Consider the following 27,922-nt stretch of genomic DNA (forward strand, 5'->3'; position numbering starts at 1 on the left):
AGGAAATGAGGAAGGAAATCTTTGGCCGACTGGGTTCAGCGATGGTCACCAGGGATGGCAGGACACCCACGGACAGATCAGGCCTGTGCACTAGGGACCTGAAGAGGCTTCCGCCTGGACTGCTTACAGGGAAGGGAGCTGGGGTAACACTCAAGGAGAAGAAATGTTTTTTCTTTTTACACTCAAAACTTTTTTGGGAAAAAAGGGGGAAAACTCTGATTATTTAAACATCTTAGCTGGCGTGGTGGATCAGAGAAACCATTTCTGACATCCTCTTAATTAAATCAGTTATATTTTTTGTTTGTGTTAAACAACTAGCGTCCACAACCAGCCAAGGGGATCTACCTGTAAAGGAAATAATTCACATTACGGTAATACATCCACCCTCTGTTTTAGAGTATTCGACTTGCTTTAAGCAGGTGCTCTTGGATAAATTGTACACATGCTAGGCTTCTGCACAGCATAGCATAAACTGCTATGTACGCCTTGGTAGATGGATGTCAGTGCTACAGTTAGGGAGCAGGGGAGGGTATCTCCCCTGAAAAAGGAAAGCCCCAAATTTGGAATGAGTTGGGCAGAGAGAGAGTGTAACATGGTACCCAAACGCCACTGTTCCCCGGATGCTGTCTGCAGCAGTCGGCAACAGATTTTCTACTTCAGTCAGAACGATAAGAATTGGGAAAACCAGAAGCAAAGATCACGTGGGGAAAAATCATACATTACTGTAACTACATTCTTGTTCAGGGACCCTGGAATTTGGTAGTTTAGATCCAGATCCAAATGTTGCATCTTGGACTGATAGTCTACAAAGTAATTTTGCCATCCTGCTAATGTCTTTGTGGTGAGACCATGGAGAGAGGAACAGACACAAACACTTCAAGGGTGACAAGTATGTTCTTAATTACACAGTGACAGGCATTGAGAGAAAGTATAAAATGATAACTGGATCTGTCTTAATTTTGGAAAAAAATATGATATAGATTAAATCAATAGTCATTTTTATATTCCCTGCACATCAGCACTGCATGTGTCATTTTAGTCTCTCTACTTTTCTCATGTGGAGATAGAACAATCTTTCAATTAAAAAGATTGCTATAAAACTGCACATCTAATTAGCATGTAATTGTAGGAGTGACACAAACTGTAACTTCACCTCATACAAAATACTCTGCTTGCTTCGGCAGCAGAGCACCTGCTGCCGCATCAGTTGGGGTCAGACTGGTTTGTAACTGGGACATTCGGAAGTTAAGGTCGTATCGCTCCTCTCCTTCCCCTCGCTGATTGATGTAACTTGTTAGCGCCGGCACAGATCTTCATGTTGATGTGGCTATGCCACGCTAGGATGTGCTGGTGGAGGTAGCCAGCTGGTTAATCAAACCCAACTCCCTTCCTAACATTTCTGCTGAAATTTGCTTTCTGCACACAGGATCATTTACTCAAGCTGGAAATCCATCCTGTTAAGAGGCAACAACCAAGCTGAAAGGCAGCTTACCATAATGGAGTGCAGTCTGGCCTTCCCCGTCCTGAAAAACAGAGACAGACTCGATTTTAGAGGTATAGGCAAGGTCATGGGGATACACGTAAATTCCAGTTTTAAGTAAATAAGGTGAATCATGGCAATATTTTAATTGACTAGATAAACAGCCCAGGACACCCAGCAACCTAGCAGCTAGGCTCTGAATCATCACCCATCATCCATCCCTATTGATGGATAATCAATATCTATCCACGCATAAAAATACGTGGATCACGTCATGACACGAGTATAACTCAGTTCATAGCGTTATCATTTCCAGACTATAAAAATGAAAGATTTCAATCCTGTAGCCTTACTTTGGGACCCTCACTAATCCTGATGCTTTGGTGCACCTCTGGAAATGCCTGGTGAGAGCTCCTTTGCAAGCACAGCCTTGGCCAGCTGTTCAAGAGGAAGGTAAAGCACCTGGACACTGGTACATCTCAGCACACTGCCCTCTCCAGAGCAAGGCAGCACGTGGGCAAATGAAACACTTTTTGTTCTACTGAATAAGACTTAGGTCCCTGCTCTCCAGGAGGGGTCCGTACAAAGCCGGATCCAAACTCCAGCTAGGTGACAGTCTTTGAAACACCTGCAGTGCAAGGGTAAGAGCAAACATCACTGTTTGAGGATGTCAGCCCAAAATCCCCCCTCCAGCTAACCCGTATATCATTACATCAGTTGCAATGCTTTCTGTCCTTCCCTGTTTTTTCCCAAGCCGTGTGATGGGAAGCGTGTCCCGGTCTCACAACCAACAAGCACTGGCACTGCTGGCAGAAGGGAGTGCTTCGCTGGTGAACGGTTCAGGCTTGCATGGCACATCCTAACAGGGCAAAACCAGGCGTCTCTCCGTGAGCAGCCTCATCCCGCCACAAGAACAGGTAAAATAACAGAAGGAAATACTGGCCCCTTTCCTTTCACCACCACACCACGATTAGCCTCTAATTCGGTTCCCTGCTTCTTTAATTTATTCGCAGCTGTTTACGGAAACTCAGTTTTTCATTAGCATCATCACTGGGATTAAGATGCAAATTCTACAACCTGCCATGGATCCTGGAGCTGGCAGAAGGGAAAAAGAACAGGAAAACTAGTGGAAATCACACACACTGCTGTTTGGAGAGTTCTGGTTTCCAAGCTCGTTATTCTGTCTGATATTAACCACACTCAGCTGAGAAACTAGGAGTGACTGTATTTTGGGATGAAGGAGCCCAGGCTTTGCACTGGGACACCGTACTAACAGGACAACCGCATTGCACTACAGGAGCAATAGCGACAAAAGAAGCAGCACCAGAGACAAGCCAGATGTAAAAGGCATTTGCTGCTGAAACATCTGTTTCCCTTCTTTTCTGGACAAGAGGTGGCAGGTCAGATTTTTCTTCCAATGTGCCGCTGTGCAGTACCTTATGTACCATTCATGGTACTCGCAGAGATGCGTACAAGTGCCTAATTCCAGGAGACCGTATTTCAGCCCAAATGATACCCGCTGCCCCGACTCCAGCACTGGCCTTCACCTTCCCCTGAGATGCCGCGGTGAATGCAAACTTCTGGGGAGGGGAGGCAAAGGGGTATCTTGAGATGATACCACCAACAAAACAACCGAAGGAATCAAGGACAACACTCATTGATTATTCCGCACTAATAAGGTAACTGATGTGATTCAGAGGCACAGAGTGGTGCTTAAGCACATGCCTGCCGGAGGAGTGACAGGGACTGCACTGACTTCAGCAAAATAGGGAGCAGGGCTGGAGAAGAGGAGGCGGGAGCAGTACAGATGAATTATTGCAAAGGCAGGCTTTAAAATATGCAGGTTGTGTGCATGCTGGGGGATGGGGAGCAAGTTCCACTCTGCGCTACCGCTTACAAAATTTCAGCCAACAAAATACTGAGGTGAATTGAATTGGAGACTCACAATAGGCCTTGGGCAGCCTGACAGAATTCCCTTCCTATCGGAAAGCCTATCCTCAAAACTCCTTACCAAACACAGAGAGCCGATCCAGAAATACTACAGGCATTTGTTCCTCTTCCAAAGGTCTGCGTAAAACACTGCTGCTTCAGCAGACCTACAATCAGGCTGGGGGCTAATGAGTCTTTTTATTTCACTGAGATGTACTTGCTGGCATTTATTAGTCTAAGAACAGAGCGTGAGTCCCAGCATACAAAATGCATCTCTCTAATTCCAATGCTGTTTTTAAAAAGAACGATTAATCCAACGTTATGCAAACATTTTTTTACACTTTGTTTAGCCCGTGGCTTTTTTTCCCTTTGAGCCTGACTGCTGGCCAAATGCTATTTGTTATACTTTTCAGATGCTATGCTCTTTGCTTTTATTTTCTCTGTGACAAATTTTAATCCAGGTAAATGGAAAAAGCTCTAGTGTGGTCACTCACTAAGGGCCTTGAAATGCCCTCCTGAGGCTGCCGAGCTCAATCCCTCTTTGATTTGGCTTTTTGGAGTACCATGGCTAATGGGAGACCTACGTGTCCAGCTGCTCTGCGCTACTGAGACACAGAGCTTGGCTCCAGATACGGCAATGCAACACAAAATGTTCGCACCTGAAAACTAATCAAAGATGGGCCATGAATGCAAGTACCACGGCTCTCATTGCAGAAATTACGTGATACGAATATCACCTCCTTGGCTCTGCAAATGTTTGCTGTTTTACAATGAAACAAGAAGTGCAGAAGTGTTCTTAAAATGATTTCTGCATGGTCTTGATGCAAAGGATATTGCCCAGACATAGGAGTCAGCTACTGTACGGGCAAGTATAAAAACCCTCTGGAGAAGTGGCTGGGAGCAGGACCTCCCCGCTGTGTAGCAGTGGCCAAGGCATGGGGAAGCACCACCTCCCAGCCCCACACCACCAGCACGGGACCACCACGTCTCGGCCAGGAGAGGAGCATCCTGAGCAGCTCCTCTGCAGCCAAAAGGAATGCAAAAATGCAGGGATCAAACAAACCACTTTTCTTACTTGGTTTGCAGCCGGGAGCAGTTAATTTTTCTCCGTTGAAACCCATCAGGATTTTTGTTGCTTTATTTCATACAAAGCAACCAAGTCAGAGGGGGATGTCTGTCAGGATCGTTTATTTCTTCTCTCTCCAACTTAGCTTTCCGATTACTGAAATGAAATTCATAGAGAGCTGCAACTGCAACAAAACCCACGGTCTGTCGATACACACTGAAACCAATCGTTTGATAGATCTATACCATAAAAACCTGAACGCTTTAATCCGTTATTTCCAAACTGTGCAGGAGCGGCGGCGGCACTTGCCTTGTGCCAGGACGCCTCCGAGTCCCGCGCGTCCCGCAGCGTGCGTTAGCTGGCACGGTGCAACGGCGCAGGGCTGAAAAGGAGGAAATCAGTGCGCCGACTGCGTGAAGTTAAACACAAACAGGGGGGAAGGTTAACCCCAAGCAGTGATATTTAGTGTTTCCGTAAAGCCTTGTGTTCAGTTTTCAAGGCACTGCGCTGATGGATTTGCGTCCCATGGTCCTTACAACAAGAGCCCTTTCTACGAGAAGCAGCAGCAAGGAGCTCGTTGCAATGGCAGAACAAGTACAGCCAAAGACAAAAAGAGCAGAAAGGAAGCGAGAAATTACAGACAAATACACATCCAAACGTCAGAGAGCCTCAGTGCTGCACACACAAGTTATGGACGAACAACGGACCCCCCTGAAGCTTCCCTCCATGCTCCCTGATGTGGCGGTGTCCTGTGAAGCCTTTTACAGCTGTATGTTGCCTCCGGCCAGGGTGGGATGACAGCTAGAGCCACACGGCCCTGAGGGGAGACAAGAGCGGTTCATCTTAGTGAAACTACATCATACTACAGCAAAAAATTAGCTGCAGCATTGATAAAATCTGGGGATTCCCTCTCCAGAAGCAAATACTACGGCCTTTTCTCAAAGCCCACAGTACCCATCGATCGCCACAACTGCTACCTGCGAAGGCAAAACTCACTGAATCCAGGCACGCTCCATCGCCACGCATGCTCCTGGGCTGAGAAAGGTGAGGAGCATCCCACGGGAAATGGTGCTCCGGGTCTCGCCTGGGAGGCAGCTGCAGGCTGCCCTTGAGGAGAGCGAAGCTGCAAAAAGGTGCCAATGGTATCACGAGGCTGGTAAAACATGGGGGTCACCAAACGTGTTCCTGGACACAGATGACAGCCCCCTGTACAGAACATCTTGAGCAACATCTGAGCTTCAACCGCAAATGCCACTGATTTTTCTGTGTGGCCACAGTGTTGGTAACGAGGTGCTAACTTGTAAATAACTGGGACAGCAACGTATCTTTCTGATATGAAGACACACAATGAGCACACAGAAAAAAAAATATTTGATATTTTCTAACACTTTCCTCTTTGGGAGCCATTGCATTACACCCTGTAACGCAAATACTTCAAAAATAAAAACAGGTGTCCAAGTCCACCAAAATCATCAAAACAAAGATGCTACAAAATTACCGGGACCTTCTATGTCCATGGTCTGCAACAGATGCCACTCAATGAAAATCTTATTGGATACTGGTAACTTATTGGATAACAGGATCGTGTGGTGCTCCTGAGAAATTTAAGCAAGAGAAATGACAGAAGATGGACCGAGCGCAGATGGACCAACTGTCTTATCCGTTAAGTGGTACTATGGCTTCTGCGCATCAATTTGGTCTCATAAGTGATAGGATTATATTGGTGCTTCCACCCTGTGTTTGCTCCTTGGGAATTTTCCTACCCTGCTTAACCTAAATGGAAGATCCCGGACGTGCTGATGGAGGCCTCAGAGGCCTCGTCTCTGCGGTTACCGATCCCCTGAGTTTGTTCACATGTCCCTCAATCACAGCTCCAAGTGCAGACGCCACAGGGGTGATAAGCACTCGTATAACATGGTGGTTACATGATAAACATATACTAACCTTTCCCTTTTGAGTGATAGCACTGGCAGGCTCTTTTTCACGGTATTATTTCCCCACATCACCTCTTTTTCTGCTCATTTGGGGGAAGCCAGAAGGTGCGTGCTCACTCCAATGTATGGATTCCAAAGGCTGGCAGGGATTGCATGAGATAAGACCGATGAGGTGATAACAGTGTTTAACAGCGCTGGGGCCTGGGCAGCATGGAGGGGCTGGAGTGAAGATAAATATTTACACTACGTCTTTAGCAGGTGAGTGAATAAAAAGGGCTGGAATAATACAGAATCCGAACAAGCACTGGTGCTCCGGAGCTGTGAATATAAATCTCTGCAGCCACACGACACAGACTCACTCAAGCCAAGGAGATGAAAAATAGCAAGAAAATACTTCCCTCTACTTTTAGAAATGGTTTTATTTCTCATTTATTTCCACTTTAGGCTTCAACTTCCCAACAATTTACTTTAACCTCATCATCTTCTTTATCTCTCTCTGAAATTTTATCCCCGAGATGACTGACGGTGAGACTACAGCTAAAAGCATAGCAGAATTTATATGCTAATGCCTGCTAATAGGTAAAACCAGGCAACGCAGACTGGCACAACCAGTCTGAACACCACTGGACAACTCCTCGGATGGCCCCAACACAGCCGTTGTTTTCACGCTTCCTTTGCACACAGCAGCCTGGGTTTGGACACCTGCCATTAATACATGCAGGACGAACACTTGTCCGATCAAAGCAGATAGATGAGCGAATCATTACGTGCGCAAATGCTGGCATATAAAAGCAATAGCTTAGTTTGAATTTTGATTTCTTTTAAAATCCCTGTTTTACCAGTGTGCACCCACCTGCACATACACTTCTGCTTTTAATGGCCTCCTGATTCTTAAAGCACTACCAATGACAGCACAATTACAGAACCATCACCACCAAACAGCTTCATGGAAGAGCATCTAGGCTCCCAAATGGCTCTGACCCTAAGAAAATGATGCAGAACTTCACATTTTCTCTCCGTTTTTCGGCTTCTGATTTAGCTAAAGCAAAATATACTTGTGACTGTTCAGCTTCACCTGCTATCTTAGACTCAGTGTCCCAAAGCAGTGCAATTAGCTACCCACTGTTTGTGAAGTGCTCGAAACATAGTGAGTTCTTCATGTGAGGGATAGGCTGTTGTGAGACATCAGGATGTGCGTTCTCTTGGCCGGCTTGAAGGCAACTTGGGCATTTGCGAGGACCCGAACCATGAGACAGAGGACACACAGCCACCTCCAGCAGAATCAAACCCACAGCTCTCAGTCCATGCACAGCTCACCAACAGTCATTATTTGGGGATTACAAATAGTGCAGGTTTCCAAGTGCAGGGCTTGGACATGCCATAAGTTTGGTTCCCCAGTTAATCTTCCACCTACATTGCATCTGGGGAGGCTTGGCAGGGACGGACGCGTCTCTTTGCCCAGCACTGAGCTGTCCCTCTCCAAGAGCTCTCTCCTCAGCCCCCTTCCTCCCATTCAGGTCTTTCGAAGGCAGCAATATTTCCTTAACTGTGCTGGGCAGGAAGCCTTGGGGATGGAAGGTGCTAGGCAGATCTGTATCACCACCTCTCGGGCCTTTCTCTCACTGGGTATCACTGGACCTATCTTCTAAGTGCCTCGCAGATAAATTAGGCCTGCATAGGGAAGCAATTATTACATTTCTAATGGTATGGACCCTTACAGCACAATCTGCTACCAAAAGGCAAAGAAAATTGCATTAGCTTTTGTTTGATTCAAAATTATGATCAAGGGAACAGGGATGTTGAAACCCTTTAAAGTCAAGCCTCTGCGCTTGGTTCTTCCTGCCTGGGGAGCTCCCTATTCACATTCTTTGCTTGAGCGCGTATTCCTGGTTCATTTAGGTGCTCTAATTTGAAGGATTCTTCCACTTTCAAAGCTGCTATTAAAACTAGATACAAGAAAGCTCAGATAGATAGCATATGATCACTCACTTCCCCGCGAAGCCTGCATCCGCTAATGCAGCCAAACCGCACGGCCTGAAGAGTTCAGAGTGCCGGCGTTAGGCTAATCCCTCATCGCCCTAGTTCCGAACTGGTAGTGTCCCTAAAATTTCCAAGTGCAATTTCAACGGGATTTATCACATCTACTATCATCATCCTGCAGCGCTTCTGGCACAGCTAAAGAGTCTCGATATTCCACTGCAGAAACGGTTGTGTTTAATTGCAGAATAAACTGATTTCTGAATGCAGGCAGCAGCTCATACAGCAGCTCGGAAACTTTCAGGGATGTTTTCTTATTGTTCATTCTCACCCCAATTTGCGCTCAGCGATCTGAACATAACTGTGTATTTGTATTTACATATTTATACATTGTTCCAAAGGATATTTTCTCCTGTCTCTTACTTTCAGCATCAGGCATCTTTCAGGTTTTCAAACACGCGTATCAGTGCAATATAAAAGCTGCCCGGAGGAGCTGTGCTTCCTCAGCCCATTCAAAGAAAGGGGATCAAAAACGTGTTTGAAAAGAGCCGGTGCCCAGAGCTGTAACAGGTATCACAAGGCTGCAGCCGAGACAAGATTCAACAAAACTATGTAAGCACAGTGACGGGCTGCAAACAGGACAGCTGAAAGCTGCTCCCTTTTCTTTGAAAGCAAACACAAATACGGAGAAGATGCTGAAATATCAATTCTCAGGGTGCTTCCCTGCCCCCTCGCCGTGTAAAAGTTAGCAGCTTCCTCCTCTGCTCTTGGACTGCTTTATCACTTTAGCATGGATAAGGCAGATACCTGGTTATTTAAGAGGCAGGATAAATGGGCTGAGACAGCTTTCCCATCCCCAATTCACTAGGGAACGCTTGGAAATTCCACCTGACACGGGGACAGCGTTGTGCTCTTAAACAATCTCCCGGCTGATCCGATTGTTCCCCAGTGGGGAGCAGGCTGCAGCTCGCTCAAGAGTCATTGATTGGATTAACAGCCTAATTCCCAACAGATGAATAGAATACTGATGTCTTGTCAGCCCACATCATAGAAGGAAAACACAATCTGCTTCTACAGCCCCGAAACTTAACCCTTCCGCTCCCCAGCGGCACCCGGCCTGGCGGCTGCAGCCTGAGATCCTGCCCATCTGAATGACAAAAGATATTAACCTTTGGGACAGTCTGCTTCATCATCTACACGCCACGGGATCATATCTTATCTTCCGTAAGGCTGATTTGTAAGAAGCCTTTTTTTCTTCCTTTCTAGACAGAAGCCACGGAAAAGATTTATACAGGGACCTTAATTTTTTTCTATTTTATCACATGCTGTTAAAGGAAATACTACGTGTTTCACAGTTAGTGGTTGAAAATTCATTAGCTGAACAATATTTATTCTGAAATACACAGATATTGAACGTTTTCGGAGTTTATCATTCGATTAGGACAACAGCATCTGCCTGGTGAGGAACATCAAACTGTTTTGGGGGAGAGGCGTCACTGTAATTCTCGCTTCCTCTGACTGCTCTTGGCAAACGTCGGGGCAGGGGAGAAAAGCTGGGCATATCATTTGCTCTCTGAGAGCTTCTGTTCACCACCTCCTAATGGAGATACTAATGTTTTCTTACCTCATAGAAAAGCTGTGATAGGAAATTAATTGCTATTGGTCAAATGTTCACTACTACAGAAGTAGGACCATGTGCATATTAAAGAGATTCTCCAAGAACAAAATGTATTTATGGATTCCTCGGCACTCTCTGTATTTATTTCTTGCTCAAGGGACAAGAATAAATAAAAACCATCTGATTTTAAGAAATGTCTTCCAAAAGACCTATTTTTTCCCAAATCAGTGGGGTCTATAATGCTGTTTTTTGTTTCATTTCAATAGTCACCTCTTATGTTTGCATTTACGAATCAGGCAATGTGTATCTACTCATTTCAATGTTTTAATTTTCAGCAGCAATCCTAAAACATACAGCAATATAGCTACAGCACTCGTGCCAAGGCTGTAACCTATTTTAGGAGGCGGCATCTAGAATTTCTTTGATCCAATAGTCTTGTTGGGATTGGCTCACCAATTCCTAAATGCTTTTCCTACCTCTCCGAGGGATGATACGTATCACCACGTTGCTCTGTGAAACACCAGTAAGATATTTCCAGTTTCATTTGGATTTTACAGCTCACATACAGAGTGGAAACATTCCCTCCATTACTCCTTACCTCTAAAAAATTAATTAGCCAGACACTAACTAACATGACAAATAGAAGAGAAAGAATGAAAGGACGGTGGTGCACACCCTTTCTTTTTCCTTCAAACACTATCTGCTGGCAATGGAAGTTTTGCAGACTTCATCACTTCACAACATTAATATGCATATAAAAGATTTGCTGTGAGATTGAACAAAAAACACAGGCTTTTCCTCTTCTGGTTGTCAATACATCAAATCTAAAGAGAGTGCTATGTTTACTGTCACCTCTTCAGAGAGAAGCAAGATGCTCCAGTTCAAAATACAGGCAAGTGGGGAGGCAACAGCATGCATTAATGAAAGAGCTGCCTTAACCAAAACAATTAGTGAGAGCTACTGCATCAAATCAAACAATTCAATTAATGCAGTGTTAGTACCATTATTTTAAAGTCATTCCAATTATTAGCTCCTTTTATAATTTGAAACCATAATGTTTCATTTTCATCCCAGATGTGAATTATGCCAGAATGGCGATAAATAAATAAGTCCAATGACCCCTGTCCAGTCCAGCCCCTGTCCTGTAGTATGGCTGCATTGTATATTCATGAATCCAGGTTAAGGATGGGGACTGGGGCAGTTGTGCCCTGGAACCAGCAGACTGCAGGTTTTATAAATACATACAGAAATAATTAAAATCTAAGGGGTTTAGAAGGGTTAATCTCCTTCAAATAATCTCTGCCACAAAGCCTGTAAAGTCACTGCTGGCACACTGCCCACCTGGGACCGGCTGTCGGATATCAGGGCAGCACGTGTGGATGGCAGCACCGAGATTAAGTGGGAGCGCGGCGGTGCCGGCCCATCGGGCAGCGCTGCTCCTTGCATACGGCCCCCTCAGCCACCGCCGAGGGGCTGCAAACGCAGCGAGCAGGATCGGCTCCGGTGCCAACCCGCGGGTCAACATGCCACTCGCGCTACCTGATTAAAGCGAAAGGAGGAGGCCTGACTAGGCTGCTAAATTTAGCAGGGTGGAAAGCAGACAGCAGGAGCTGAGTGTTGCTGCCACTGTTCAGTTTGCTCAAGCCCTTCCTGACTTCAAAGCAAACACTGGCTTATATTTAAAAGACTTTGAAGGGATTCAGGACTTTGTAAATAACCTCTTTTTCGACACAGGATTTAACCCACAACCCTGGGAAACGAAGGAGAGGCTGCACTTTTAATTGTCAACTATAATGGAATCAGAATCACCACTTTGCATTTCAGTATGCCCTCTTAGGTTAAAGTGTCATTTTAAAGATGACTGAGTGGCCATTAGAGATAAAGAAATAAAAAAGAAAGCACAGAAACCACCACTGTGGGCTAAAGCAGTGCAATGTGGAAATGCAGGAGTTTGCTGTGAATGCAGATTCTGTGATCTGAGCTGACCTGGACAAAGGCAGGATTAGCTGAAATGCTGCAAGTGTGCAAGAGCCTTGCAAAAACAGCTGGAGAACTGGAAGGGAGCATTTTTGGCACTTTGTCCCAGTCCCCCAAACTGCAGCCACTTCTGTGATGCCTGCACAGTCCCAAAAGACCCGCAGAACATGCATTCCTTAAACTACCCTACGCCACAAACTGCACGACAGCCACGACAAATTTTAGCATCTGCAGTTAGCACGTAAAGCTGTGAGGAGAAAGCACATGGTAATGCGCTCCAAGAGGACTAGAGGCACTGCTAACATCCTGGAGATCTCTTAGTTTCTTTTTAAATTCATGAGGATAAAGAATTTTGGAGACACTGTTTTGGTCTCATGAACCTTCCTCAGCTTGGTGTGCAAAATCAAAACTCTCCATGGCTGCAAGGTCTGAACTATCCTCTGGTTTTGCATTTTAAAAACACATTAAGTGAGATCTGGATTTTATTAAGACAAACTCTGGAGGAACCCTGGGCCTCTGGCAGAGCTGAATCACAGTGGTCCACAGCCCTCAGGTTGAAAGTAACCTTTTTTGCTTCTTTTAGAACAAACATAGTATCAAGGACCTTGTTCGGGCATCTCAAAGCATGCCTGTTTCTTAAGCGTGGCGACTCCTCTTTGCGGCTAATCTGCTATCAGAGGAGGACGCTGGCACACTCCCAGCTGTCCGACCGAGGATGAAGGCATCAGGACCTAGACCCTACCTGAAGTGGACCATTGCCAGGGAGAATCTGACTGCACATGTTCAGGTAAGAAGCTGCCTCCTCGTCACCTCAAAGGGCTGCTGTTTTCGTGACATCTAACAGCCTTTTTAGCAGCCTCTGTGGACAGTACTAGCAGCTAAACTACTATTTGTTATTTTATAGAGCCATCTGTGCATGAGGCTGACGTTTCATTGTATCACCCACCACCAAGTACAACTTCATGTTAGACCCTGAAAATTCCCCTCTCGGTCTGTGATCGTTGGGAACTCTTCCCGAGGGAAGGAGGAGAAAGAGGTGGGAGCAGAAAGGTTTACTGGTACTGCCTGTTCACGGGCAGTTAGGTTTCCAAGTGGCTATTAATAAAGTCCCAATACCAGAGAAGAAGGAGAGAAAAAACATCTGGAAAAAACTGCCCGAGGACATGAAACTCTCTCAGTAACTGGAATTTCTCAGTGGAACCACAGTGCTATTAAAATGTAGCTGAACTAAATATATGAAGTCTGGTTTGTCATCACTTATTTAGCGAGATGCAAAATTGATCTTCACTGTAAAAGGCTCTTTCAGAGCCTAGAGACAGCACTCGCTGCCTCGCTGTGCTGTATAATAGAGGTGTTTCTAAGAAAATTCAATGGGCTCAGGAGGTAACGAGGGAAAACCGAGGGCAACTTTATAATAGATAGATTTACGCTCGGGGATGTCCTGCTGGTCGAACGAGATATTCCACGCAGGGCGGGAAGCACAGGCCCTCCGATCCTCTGTCGGACGAGCACGGCAGGCAGCAGGAGGTCGCCTTCCCCCGGTTCTGCTGAGGCCAAGCCTAATGCCGGGACAGGCGGCGCGTTTGGGCCGAGCCGAGCGCGCCCTTCCCCTTCTCTACCACCGTGGCCACCGAGGGAGCCCGCCGCCATCCAGACATCTGCCCCAGCGGGCCAGCCCAGCTCGCATGGTGGGGGCTCCTCGAGAGCAGCAGATGGGAACGGGCTGCAGCCTTCGGGCCGCGCTGAACCGGTGACCTGGAGGTGAAAGGCTTCGTCTCGCCCATTATCAATCCCCAGGGCTCCCTCCGAAGCAAGTGTTGATACATTAATCTTTCCGACTGACAGAAACAAACTGCAAATACAACGTTCCACGGGGGATCTTTATTTATTTTGAACCAAAACAATGCTTAAAAACGTAAAGTTAAGGTTTTGTTCTCTCCTCCGAAATGTTTCTAGTTAAAGTCATTTTCCCCCCTCCCTGAAGGCAAAAGGACCAAATTTAAAGAGCGCGTCATCACGCATTAGCCTCCTAGCCCGGCCCTGCAGAGCAGTGTGGATTGCTGCAGTATATAATGAACTAGTGCCTCCTCCCGGGTCGCTCTCCTCCGCCAGGTTTTCACTGCTTGGGAGACAGCACAGCGCTGCTCTCCTCCTAACTAGTTTAATAACGAAGGAGTATATTTAGGAGTGTTCCTGGAGTGCCTTGATGAGCATGATGGGTAGGGTAAATACCTCTGCATCAGGACACTTTTCAGAGCCATCAGGCAGAGGGGTCAGCCTGTTGGCTTTTTTTTAAAAAAAAAACTGCACAAGCTAATGCTTTAAGAGTGTCTTGATGGAATCAGGGAAATTGGATTGTCCCCCCATTTGCTGGCCTAAAACAAGCCTTTTTTTTATTTATCCCATTAGAGGAACACAAGAGAAACCTTTTAAATGTCACTAAAATTTTCCCTGCATTGCAAAATCCAGTCAAAAGGGTTTTAATTTTCCCTGAGAACTCCTAAGTAATGCTGTATGTCAAGGTCTAATATATTGTGCATTGGGGACTGTCTTTACCCTGGGTTGTTTCACCGGGGTGATTCTGCAGGGTTGGTCGTGTGTGCCGGCATCGGACCCTGGCAGCACGGAGCTGCTCAGCTCTCCCGCAACAGTTGAGATAGCTCTGATGAAGCAAATATGCAAGTAATACGGAGGTGAGATTAATCTTCCCCTGCATCATTCTGGGATTTCCAAAAGTTCAGCAGTGCTGAGCTCTCTCCTATAATTTTGGTCTGTGAGTGTGGGTTTTCTGGCTTTGTGAGAGCCTTTAAATAAATAAATAAAGCCTATAAGTTATTAGAGGACTAAAGAGATTTGGCAAGAGGCACTTAGGTAGGCACGAGGCTCCAAATTCCACTGGCATATTTAATACGACAAACATAAGCGGCATATTAGAGAGGGAGCCTCGGGCTTGCAGACTGGACGTCCGAAGGCTTGCACCGGTTACTCGGTGCTACCTGCGCTGCTCCCTGAAGAACTGGAGCCCTGAGTTTTTCCAGAAAGTTTGCTGACAGCACTGCACCCAGCACAGTTTGCATGGCTGCAGCAGCAGCAAGGGGAGACCAAGCAAGGACTGTCCATACTGCTCCATGTGCAACAAGTAAAACGCGAGCCCGAGCCAGGCTATTGAGGTAAGCGGCCGAGAAACCTGAGCACTGCCCTGCTCGGCTGCCCTGTCTGACAGACCGACACCTTCAACGTCCCCCTCCTGAGATATGTGCTGAAGACAGAAATGGAGTCACACATTCATTAAAGGCCGGGCTAGTGTCTATTTAACTGTTACTCTCTGGATAGCATTAATGCCAAAGCGGCTTCTCCCATCCGCTTCGAGTCCAGCCTGCAAGCAGCGAGCTACAGACAATCAGTCCTCCCACCAGAGCAATCCTCACCAGTGATTTTTGCTATTAAACCCGTCATTATTTTGCTCCTATCAGTGCATAAAGCTAAACAAGTACCTAGAAATAAACATCAGACACACATCTTCAACGATAGGGTAATGGAGCTCTGTATCCAGGTCGTCCCTGTTTTGTTCTTTTTTTTCGGAAACAGCAAATACGCGAAAGCACCACAGTAACTGGGCTGCTGAGAGATCACTGCACTGACGAGCTATTTGCAGATCTCCTCCTCCCAGTGTGATGCACCAGGACATCTCCCAGTAGCCCTTTGAGCCTGGAAGTCCAGGCCTGCCTGTTATCTCCCTCCACATGCATTGCAAGGTGTCCAAGCAGTTTGGGAGGGATAAATATGGCTCTCCATGCTATGTCCTAACAAGGGTGATGAAGGAACCCAACCAAAGCATCAGAGCAGGGACCCAAAGCGTCTCCATGCTTGACAGGAATGAGAGACTACCAGCAGCAGTCATTTCAAGCCGCTGGCTTTATACTCCTCCTCTGCTTCCACTTTTGCTGGGCAAGGAAGAATTAGAGAGGAATGAGCACCCAACGTGGGCTACCTGAGCCCTCAACCCTCCTATCCCCATCCCATACGTGCACAGAGAGCTGGGAATGGAGCTGGGCTAGGGAGAGTGGGGAAAAGGAGGAAAATCACAGCCTCTCGACTGGTCACAGTAAAATACACCCCTGAGACTAAGACACTGCCTCCTAATCTCCCCCTTAGGGCTCCATAATCTATTTTACCAAATGTCAAAATTCAGCAGGAAAATTGGAAAAAGGGGGGAAAATCCGAACGCGTGGTTATTTGGACCAAGGGCTGTGTTAAAAGGATCAGGAGGTGGTGGGCCGCGGGGGGGTGCGGGTGGGAGGGAATGGGATAAAGTAGCAGTTCTAATCAAATCAGTTTAAAAAGCTGCAGCCTCTCCGAGTTAACCTTGCCAATCAGGGAGCGAGCAGGAGCGAGCGGGAGCATGTCTGCGCACATTAAAGCGGGAGCGTGTCCTTGAACCCGCGGCGTGCTCCGTCCTCCCCCCGGCAGCCCACGCAGGCTGTGTGCAGGCTGTGTAACCAACACCCTCGGGAGGCGGCACAAGAAAAGCCCAGGATTACATTAGGCACCCTCCTTAGCCACCCTCGAGGGGAAGCCGGCGTGGCAAAGGCAGCTCAGATGCTTGCCTGCTGTTAGAGGTGAGCTCTTGGGATTAAGCCAGCAAGAGTTGGGGAAATGTTTAAAAAATAAGTAAAAAGAAAAAAAACAAACAAAAAAACCCACATGACAAAAGCAGGAGAAACCCTCCCATTGACAAATGCTGTTGCATCAAGTGTGGCAGCTGGGAGATGCATTACTAACCTTTGCTAATGACTAAGGGCACAGAAGTCACTTTAAAATAAATATTCACTAGGAATTACACGGGTAATCTAAAGGGATTATCCTGCTTTCTTAACAGGTCCATAAACTAAATGTTAAATGGTCTACACAAGTGTTTGCATTAATTTTGACCCAAATCAACCCTTCTGCTAACAGCCAGGATCAGATTCAATTTGGGAACTACGCGTCTGCTTTGAGTTAATATTCTTACAAATTTCTCCAGATTCTCTGTTGTGCTGAAGGAAAACCAAGACCAAGCTCTTGGAAGCCACAAGGCCGCAAGCAGATGGGGAAGGGCCTTAAGAGAAACGCGTGTCCAGAAGAGCCACTCACAAAGCAGTCGGCACAAACCCGGCCTGTAGCACAATCCAGGCTCTGCGGCAAAGGTACCGCTGCTCAAGGTTTCATTGCGTCAGCTGGGAACGGTGGGAGCTAAAAGCACAACCGGGTGGGGGGAAGGAGACCTGCAGCCTGTTATTAGAGCCGCCAAACTGCTGGCAGAGCCTCAGCCATTCTGTGCCTCAGTTTCCCCATCTGTAAAACGGCATAAACACCCACAGTTGCTTAAGCGTTTAATTTGTGGGATGTTCCCAAGACACGCGTGCTTGAGATATGGCGCACGCTGCAATCACAAAGCGCTATTTGAAGCGCATTTGCCTTGAGCTTCCAGAGCTGTACGTGCCATGGTACCTTTTCCAAACGTGCTATGTGCCCTGCGGCTGGGGCACTCATCCCCATCCCTAAAGCTGCAGGGCAGGACTTAAACGGAAGCGTGACTGAGTCTGACTGAAGCTAGCAGCTATTATTACAGCCAGTCAGGAGAGCAGGAGGAAAGGTTTCAGCAACAGGGACCAAATCAGGAGATAGGAACAGCTCGTGTTCAGCAAAACTGCAGTCGAGTCTGCAGCTCCTGAGGATGCCTTCATTGTCTGTACAGGAAAAAGTATGTTCTAAAAACATACAGATGCCTTAAACATTCCCATATAAAAGGCCTGAATTGTATCTAATTCCAAAGGTCGTATCAGACACAAATGGGGAAGTGGATATTCCTATAATCTATTTCAGGATATCTCGTTGTGTGATTCAGAAGTGCAGGCAGGAGGGTAAGGTCCTCGATGGGACACGGTAAGTGCCCCAGAGGAATGATCGAAAGCACACAGATGAGGATAACGGGATGCCCTGAATTTCTCTGGCAGTCCCAGAACACATGCTCTTGCACAGGTCTCCAGGATTTCCTTTCAGCAGGTGTGTCAGACTCAGCCTTGGAAACAGGACTCATTCCCCAGCTCAAGCTGCAGCCCAGGGAACACACCGGTGCGCTCAGCACGCTGGTGTTCAGCTCTCAGCGCAGGGGCAGGAGCGGTGATACGGGGGCCCTCAACCCGCAGCCAAGGTGCATCTCCAACCTGGGGTCTGACACAATGGACCTGTCCCTGCCCTGTCAACCTGTGCAGCCTTTTTCAACCTGGACCCCTTCGCCCACAGACCTGAATCGGCCACTGTGCACACTTCTGGAGACAGCTATTTCCCTAAAACACATTGAATTAATATTTTCAGAACACAACAGGATTAAGAGAATGAAGAACCATGAACTCCTTTTAAATCTCATTGTTGCTACTCCTGCACAGCCACTAGCGATAAGCTAGGGCCTTCTTATAGCGGGGGAAAAAAAAGAAACTAAGGAGGAGCAGCAAATTAGGAAATTGCAGGACATGATTAGGCTGCTGAAAGTACAGCAATATACTGCAGCAATAGATCTGAACAAATCCAGTCCCTGGAGCCCTTTGGGGGGTCTGCTGTACGAGTTATGGAAAAGAAGAATCAAGCATAGTAAGGAGGTGGGAGAGAAAACACAGTCCAAAAAAGGTCAATAATTAAAAAGTTCACCTCCCTTGAAGAAGTGAAGAAAAGGAGTCGCAATCTTCACATTTTTTGAAAATTTCTTCACAATGTTCAAAAATTCTTGTTCTCTCTCTTTTCTTTTTTTCTTTCTTTTTTTTTTTTGAGATCAGAAGAAATCAGGAAAGTCTAACTTGGTAAAACCTAATTTCATGGGAGATCATCTTTGGAAGCCTTCGCAATAAGAGAGAAAGTGCTGTCTACCACCCACTGAACGCAGTGAGAGCATTTTTATCCCCCTTGTTTGCCTAGTATTTTGAGTTAAGGAAGTTACAACAAATAAAGCCAGTTTTACACACTGTCAAATAAAAAGTCATTCCTCTAAGTCAGATTTCTTCTCTCTGAAATACATGTTTTTATAAACTCCTAAACATCTACTAGAAAAAAATTAACATAAAAACCTGAATTTATGCTTTTAAAGAACACACAGCATTCTCCTTTCCCTTTTTTAATTTTTAATGAACAGTTTCCAAGTTTTCTTCATATATTGTAAAAGAACTACAAAGAGCAATAGACCAATATCTTCCTCACTGATTTCTATCCACTAACAGTGACCTGAAACACTGTTGTCAAGCGAAGGAGCTGAAGAAGCACTGAACTAAGCGAGGACATCACTTCAGCCTTCACAAAGCCCAGTTCTAAAATGTGAATGGTGACGGCCATAAAAAAGGCGCTCAGTTGCAACGGGAGACTTCTTGGCCGAGCCAGCCAAGAGACTTCCATGTTCTGCTGAAGTCCCATTTGTCAAAGCAATACAAAGCCATGAGGCCCTACTTGAGTCACTGCTAAACGTGGGTATTCAAATAGCACCCGTTTCTGGAAAAGCTCCTCCAGGAAACTGTTAACCCATCCCGGGTCACTCACACTGCTTGCACCTCCTGCTCACACCACAGAGACTCACAATACCTAAAGCTGAATGTAAAGACAACCCAGTCTGTGCAAAGGGGAGCTAAGCCTTTGCAGGGACTGCAGCAACCCTCCTTCCACACGAATGAAGGTGCTGAGAGCACATGAAGCCTATGCAAGTAAAGTCCCTCTGCAGGCTGCACTCAGTGTCTCATGCCAGCGGAAGGCCTAATTTTCAAATTTCCGAACTTCCTAATTTTAAAAGCAGGTAGTGACTATTGTACCAACTGGATTAAAGACTGAATTTGGATATGAACACACACCGATTACTGTATTTCTCTGGGATGATATAGCCTGCAAGGGTGAGGAAGAGCCATGCGACAGCTGGGGACAAGGTGTTTTTAGTGCAGAATACCCAGTTATGGGAGGGAATTCTTGAGAGCGATGGGCAAATGTGGAGCTTGACTACATTTCCCCCTCAGGAAACCTTTTCCACTGCAAGCAGGACAAAACAGTCATTTTATTATTGCATTGCTCTTCTACAAAACATAGCCCAAACTTCACTGTGACCCTGTGAAAGGAGAAGTCTCAAAACTCCTATGATTTTATGCAGTTGTAGCTATTATCAGAGTAACTGTGCAACAGCATAAAATTCAAAGATAGCTAGCTTCATGTGGTGGCTTTCACACCTTGAGTGCTCAGGAGACAATATCCTTCTCTGAGAAGAGGCACAGTACTATAGAGCGATGGTACATATTAATTTCTAAAAGAGGATTTTAATCATGCAACGTCCTCTGCAGTCGCACAGAATTTAATCTCATTGCTGACAGTGGGTGATGGGGGAGCATGTTAAGTGGAAAAGTTGTATTCAAGACCTTCTTGCAGATATGTGCTATGGGCAGTCCCTTGGGAGGAAGAAAACAACCCAAACCAGCCTCTCTCATTGCCGTCCACCTCTGGCCTCGGGCCTCTGAGCATCCCCCTTCCACTTGCATAGCCGATACGCAGGCGCAGCCCCAAAGTCCTGTGCAAGGTTCAAGTACATGTATTAATACAGTTAGCATTTATCAAGGCTTACTTTACAACTATTGATTTATTAATCTAGGCAAGACCCAGGGATATATGCACATAAGATTCCCACGTTACAGTTACAGAAACTGAGACAAAAAAAAAAAAAAAAGAGAACCACACAACTGGCTGATTTACTCTCAAGGTCAAAGAAGGAATCCAGTCCACAGCTAGAATTCGTTTCTGGATGCAGAGTTGTTAACGCTGTGCTGTGACCATTAGGACATGCTGTCCTTTTCCACACTAGGACCTCCCTCTTCTAGTATGATCTGTCTTCACCTAAGTCTACCTTTAGCGAGAATCTCTTCCTCATTTAGAAATCTGGGGAGCAAAAATAACAAATAGCCAAAAGTTGGAAACCACAAGCTGTGACCTTAGGACTTTCCTGGCTCCTAACTATACTCACCTGCAACCAGGCTAACCGGGCTATGTTTTCACATACCTTCTAACTGTTTATCTTCGGTCTTGTCCCACTTTTACCAAGGATCACTTGCAGACAGCTTTATAAGTTTTGCTCCATTAAACATTATAGTTTTAAGGACAAAATCCAAAAGGAATTTACACATTTTTTGTTCCACGGGTTTAAATGGGAGCTTAGAGCTGATAAAAAAAGTTCTATTGGGAACCATGAAACAATTCTTCTTCTAGAAGCTCCCAATTAACCAAAGTAATGTTACAATCACAGTGTAGGAAGGATAAAATTCAGCGCTTTTTTTTTGCTGAAGAAAAATATATTTCAATAGTCTATTTGAAATTAGGACAACTGAAGTGATGGCCCAAACAAAATACAATTTTATAAAATGATTACATTTAAATGAAAAACAGTGCATATTTTCCAGTAAGCATCTGGTGTCTATGTTCTAAAAAAAGTCAAAATACCAAACAGGTAAGTCACTCAATAAACCCTTGCAAAAATTTTCTTGAGTTATTAGACCAACTTTTGACTACTTATGGATAAAAACTAAGTGAGACAAGGGATCTACCAGCTCTGAAACCCTGAGGAACCAGAAATAATGACCATTTGTTTCTGTATATGATAGCCATCTCCATAGGATGGAAGCATCCCAAGAAGTTAAAAATACCTGAGTGATAACAACACACAGATCCGAAGAAACAGCTTTTAAAAGATATGAAGCTTAAAGAAAACTGCACAACCCTGCAGAAAGACAACAGCAATGGATTATGCATTCTTTCTCACACTTTAAATCACTTAATGCATAGTATGCTCTTTCCACTCTCAGTTCACCTAGACCCTGGGAAGTGTCTTACTTAGCCAGCCAAATTCAAGCTGGATGTCTCAGAGCAGACAACAGACAGCATAAGAAAAGTGCAGGATAAAAGTTTATAAAACACTGAATGCTCAACCACAGAATTACAACTCATGTTCAGTCCCGAAGTTTCTTCAGTTGTTCCTCTGATTCGCTCCTAACGTCCGAATCCTTTATTTTGTCAATAAAATTTGGGAAGGAAAGTTACCTCCCAGAATGTGTCAGACAACATCTCCTTTAATAAATGTGTTATTTATAAATACAAAGAAAATTCTATTTATTCTGCCCATCATGTTTATGGTGAAATTTTCATTTATTTGTAAGAAGTACTTGAAAAATCTCTTGCAATGATTTCTTGTGATTAAATTCTAATTTCCATCCAAATGCACTCTGCCACAAATGAAAACAAAATGACTAATAATCTAGTAAATGTTTCATTTGCTGTTTTAGCACCTAATTCAAATGTAAAAACTAAGAATGTGAATAAACTAGGTTAAACTATATAATCGATTAAGTAAATGTGCACAGATACTGCATATCCAGTTAGCAAAAAGAAATAAATTTACTGTAAAGGCTACATTTAATTGCAAATCATCATATTTTAATGGTTACTGACCAATGTGAATCAACCTTTCCTTAGAAAAGTAACTGAGAACTAGATTTAAATTGATTATTAAATCAATTAAATCAATCCAATGCGTCAGAACCTCTCTCATTAGAGTCATATTTAGATGCAAAGCTGTTGCCTATATGGTACGCCCAAATGAAACAAAAAATGTTGCACACTCTCAAAGGTACAGTGACAGTGTATCACCTTCACTGAGGAGCCAAAGCCAGCCTGCCGGTTCCAAAATCATGCCAGACGCTGCGGAGTCCTAATGCGTGTATAGACCTCTCCCAAACAGAGTGCATCCATTAATATATGGAGCCCATTAATGTGTCCTATTTTCTTGTATTAACCAACCAAACATTAGAAAGCGGGTCCCTGTAACAGTCTGACCCATTTTGATAGTCCACTGAAGCCAAACTGACTTTTACTTCTTAAAAAAAAAAAAAAATTGTGTTTAAATATAAAGCAACCAGTTGCAGGATTAGTTGGATGAGTCCTTGAGCGGATATAATCAGCTTAATGGCAACAAAGATCACAGCACAGTTAGTGCAGCTGTGACACTCAAACGTTTCACTGAAGGGAAAGGTTTGCACGAGGCTGGAATCGTCCTTTTATTTCCAGCCCTTTTTTCCTCTCTCTCCCCCTCTGTGTTTTTTTTTTGTTTTTTTTTTTTTGCAACACTGCAGTCAACATCCCCATCAGTTCCATTAGCATGAAAGAATTAAGGAGAGAAATGGGTAGGGTGGAGCAATTTACGTCTGTGGGTCAGAATACTTACATAGCATCATATAATTCAGTTAAATGGACAAATAAAGTGGTGCTAGTTGTTTTCCAAACACAGGTTAATTTTAACTTAATTTCCACTCTGCTGTGGGCTAAAGGGCTGCCTGCTGTCTGATGTTGCTTAATACACAGCTAAATGACTATCTGTTATGGAAAGGCATTCTGTAAAAACCCTCCTGTACTCTTATTTTACCCTTCTCACACACCAAAAAAAAAAAAAAAAAAAAAAAAAAAAAAAAGGTGACAGTAAAGATCTGGTTTTCCTTAACTACAGCTTTGTATGGGCAAATTCACTGCGTAACATTACACCTTCTCTCAATATTATATCAAAAAATGCAGATGAACAAAATAGCTGTAAAGAGATTTAGTCTGATTCATAAAAAATTAAGAAGCTCTATTTTCTAGGCTTCTCAAATTAAGATTTTCACCTTTAAAACCAGAACACCCCCTGCCCCTGCCCAAACTACTAAAATACACTAAAATAAGCAACCACATCTCAATCTATTCACCATTAACTACTCTGCTTCTGTTTTTGGGGTATTGCTTCCTGCAGGAGAAATCCCCTGAAATCCAGGTGAATGCAATGATGACTGAAACGGGTTGAGGGTAGATACCAAATTCCCATGAATCCTGTTATCTAGAGGAACTGATGGATAGATAAGGCAACAGTATGAACTCCTCGGGAACAAACCATTTGCTGTAGAGCTTGTTAAGGTCTTCTGATCTCCAAGCTAGGAAACCCCAAGCCTGTGCAGTTGCACTTTTGAACAAAAGCTCCAAAGGAGAAGCCATTTCTGTTCTGTTTCCAGAATAAAGATCTTTGTTAGTACTGCAGTGTTTCAAAGTCTTTAAAACAAATCAGTGCTTGAGGACTCCGTGGCACTCTCCATTGAGAATACAAGTGTGTCTCCTTTTCCTTAGCCAAAACTCCTTTTGCTTGCTCCAAAATGTCATTTCAACACCTCCCTGTCACTCCCCTCACCAGAAATAGTTGCATTTCAGCAGTTCTACATCTATATAATTTGTAAAGTGCTAGGCAAATAAGCACACTCTTAAATGGAAAATGTGATTGACAGACTATCTGGCACTGAGCTTTCAAACCTACCAGGAACATCACAAGGCCAGATTTGCACACGTCAAGACCATCATCTTACGATGCTTTCAAAATTTTGCTTTTTGTGACTCCGCAAAACACATCTCTGGAACCATTATATGAATTAGTTGGATGGAGGGGGGAGGAGGAGTGCTTAAGAACAGTAATGCACCCCCCTATGAGGACATTAGAAGCATCTGGCTCAGAGATATTAAGAAAGGAAAGAAAAATTAATCATGCTGGCTGCAGAAAAAAACTGGCATCAGCACAGCCACGTTGTCATAAGGCAGATATTAATAATGTGAACCCCCAGGGAACGCTCCGACATCTGAAAGATCCACTTGTTGGCTATCACAAAGCAGGCATGTTTAACTGATGCCTCCTTGAAACCTTCTGAATCTTACTCTAAAACACTGCTTGGGATTTTTTTTGCAGCAAAACAAGCCCCCCAGTGCTAAAGATGAAACGTTTACTGCATTACTCTCTTTTCCTGGACGCTATTATAGAGTGCGTACAAGGGAGGGCAATACCCCTTGCTGCTTGCCATCATTTGCTATCAGCCGCAGCAGAAGGGAGGAATGCCAGCAAGCGATGCAGAAATCCCAGCTATTGAAGCTATGGGTAACAGGTAACTAGGATGTTTGGAAAAGGAAAAACAAAGGCTTCATTCCCGGAGATACCTGGACACCTCACTCCAACGGACTTTGCCAGCAGGGGACCTGATTAGGTGTTTGCCACTTAAACATTTTGTAGACCTGTAGCTTAGCTGCCCAAGTGATTATGAAGGACACTTAAGAGAAATGGTGGTGAAAACTGGTTGAGTATTTTAGAAAGAGGAGAAGCAAAAAAGATTTTGACAGAATGGCACATAATGGGCAATAGGAGAGCACAGCCGAGATACCACAAGATTGTGGCTACGTCCTGATACTGCATCTGGAATATTAATCCTCAAGTTTAGAGTAGGACATAAATTTGGTGACATAAAAACAAAGTGTTAATACTAATAACCTATTGAGCAGCAACAATAACTAGAACTCACATTTTCAAGAGGATTTATTTAGTCAAAGCACAGCAAAAAAATCTCCTTTTTTCTAACTCCCGTTGCTTCTCCAGGACTACAGCAATCTTTCTTGCCTAGTGCATTGAAAGCAAACCTGTTTAAAGAACCACTAATCTGCTTGTATTTGGGAAGCAAAGACTGTTGCTAAAAGCATCAGACACCCACAATATAATCTTCTATGTATTGTCTCATCACTCAGAACCATCAGCTACCAGCTGCAACTCCAGATTCACAAGATTTGCACAGCTGACTCACTGAAACATAGCACCAGCTACAAACTTGAGTGCTACAACAGCATAATGATGATTGAAAAGCACAAAGGAATCAGAAAGCACTCGGCTGAATGTTCATACACTATTTTGATGATGCAAGAGATGCTACCACAGGAATTAACGCGTGGTCACGTCAGACAAGATGGGTAGCAGTTGGCGAATCTAGATGGACAATTCCCCAGTTAGGAAGTATTGCTAAGACATTCTCTGTTTAGAAATAACCAACTCCTACATTTAAGTGGGAGATGACATCGTGGAGACCACTACAATACCAAGTGCTTTCAGGAATTTCTAACTTCTCATTCTCTTCCCTTCTCTGATACCTATGTTTTGCCCAGCCATTGAAACAGCAGCTGGGCACAAGGCTGAAAGCGTCATCCCTCCAGAAACATAGTGCCACCATTAGTGCCTCTATCTGCTTAAACCAGAAATAATTTTGCAGCCAGATGACTGTATTTTTAAACCACCCTATCCCAAGAGGAAACATCATCTGCTCTGGGTACAGCTGTGATACATTCCTACGCAAATGAATCAATTTTCTCTTTTCCTCTATGAAAAGTCTCCCATTTCTTCCCCACCACTGAATTTATCTCCCAATGGACTTGATAAAAAGCAACACTTGCAGGTTTTTCTTTTTTAAACTGATCACAAAAAGGGACACATTCAGCCCTGAGATACATCCAAATAAAACTCCAATTGATTTAAATGGGGGAATTCACGTATGTATTCGTCATCAGAAGTCCTCAGTATTTACACCTTACCATCTTGTAAATCCGCAGTGAGCCCACCTCTGCTGTGATCCCTGTGTCACTGCCATCTGGCATTCCTTAGGGAAGCGACAAGCCACAAATTCCAGTTTTCTGCTGACCTTTCATTTTCTCCTATTTTCATTCACTCAGCCTTTCCATTAGTTCTACCTGTTGAACTGCATCTGACGCCAAGATGAAGTCTTTGGGATAGGGATGGTCTTTGCTCTTGCTTGATGCCTGATTGGCCTGATTGCTCCTAGCTATAACAGTCAAAATAAGCTAGAAGAGCTCAGGGCAAAACCGAGCCCGTCATTATTTACATGGCAACTTACAGGCCTGCTTTGCTTGGTGCATAAAAAACACTGCAGTCACTTTAACTGCTCACCTATAACCAGGGAGAGGACTGGGCAGAGCAGTGAACATTTGGGCTTTTAGCAAATGTTTTAAAAATCTGAAGTTTTTTACTTCCTTACTCAGGTTGAGCTTTCCTCTCCCCCAAACAAAAAAAAAAAAACCCCAAGAAAATTTCTCTAGGATTTTGTAGTTATTCTTAGTTGAATTCTGAGAGTCCATGAGAAGAACACTTAAGCTAGCAAAAAAAAGGAAAGATTTAAAACAGACCTAAATGAATGCTTCCCACAGTATACTCTAGCTGACATCTTCAGTTTTAGACTCTTACTGATACACAATTTATAAACCACAGTGTACAGACCACTTATCCCAGGCAACAGGGCTCCTATAGCTTAGCAAGTTATTTTTTTACCAGCTCATTTGTGCAAACTGACCACATCCGTCTCTTCCATCTGAGAAGTAAAAATAATGAGTGGAAGACACCGTAGATCTCATTCTTTCTACCAACACAAAAAACACCCAGATCTAAACTGCCTTCACAGTTTAAATGAACCTGCTTTACTTTGCAATTAGGCCCGGAGGGAGCGGGTGTGTATGATCACTTCCTGCCATTCAGCAGACAAGCACTCAGCCATCGCGCTAGGAAAAAATCAATCACTTGCAATAGCCGAGGCATAACTTCCTAAATCTCTTCCGAGTCTGACCGCCGGAATTGGAAGTGCAATGCTCGGTTTCATACCACTTACCCAAAGCAGTGCTCCCTCTGAGAGGGCATAAGGCTGTGTCCTGCCCTTGTTTCTGTCTGGCAGCACCTGGGTGGCCAACCAGCACGCGTAAAACTCGAGACTAACCAGAGAATACACTCTCCCCAATGCTCTCTGGAAATCATAAAAGACGTCCTGGAGAAGTGGGGTTGCTGTGATGTGACAGCCGGATAAAAGACCCAAAGTACGGAAAAACAGGCTTTGTTAATTCTGTAGCTTATGGGACAGCTTCAGCCGTCTCCAGCTACCTAACAGGAGGGCACAGAGAAGTGCAGTCAGATTCTTCTCAGAAGTGCAAAATGAGAGGACAGGAGGCAATGGACACAAATCACAACAAAGTGAGATTCTGATTAGGTAACAGGAAACTTTTTTCACAGA

At 44.5% G+C, this 27,922-nt stretch overlaps 1 protein-coding gene across 1 annotated transcript in view; it reads right to left on the reverse strand.

Moving 5' to 3' along the window:
* Positions 1-27,922, reverse strand: part of ACBD6 (acyl-CoA binding domain containing 6) — a 90,467-nt gene that overhangs the window by 3,145 nt on the left and 59,400 nt on the right. The window contains exon 7 of the mRNA XM_026101061.2: positions 1,493-1,523. Within this exon, the coding sequence (XP_025956846.2) occupies positions 1,493-1,523 (31 nt within the window). The remainder of the gene's footprint in view (positions 1-1,492; positions 1,524-27,922) is intronic.

Source organism: Dromaius novaehollandiae, chromosome 8, assembly GCF_036370855.1.
Source record: "Dromaius novaehollandiae isolate bDroNov1 chromosome 8, bDroNov1.hap1, whole genome shotgun sequence".
Classification (NCBI taxonomy): Eukaryota; Metazoa; Chordata; class Aves; order Casuariiformes; family Dromaiidae; genus Dromaius; species Dromaius novaehollandiae.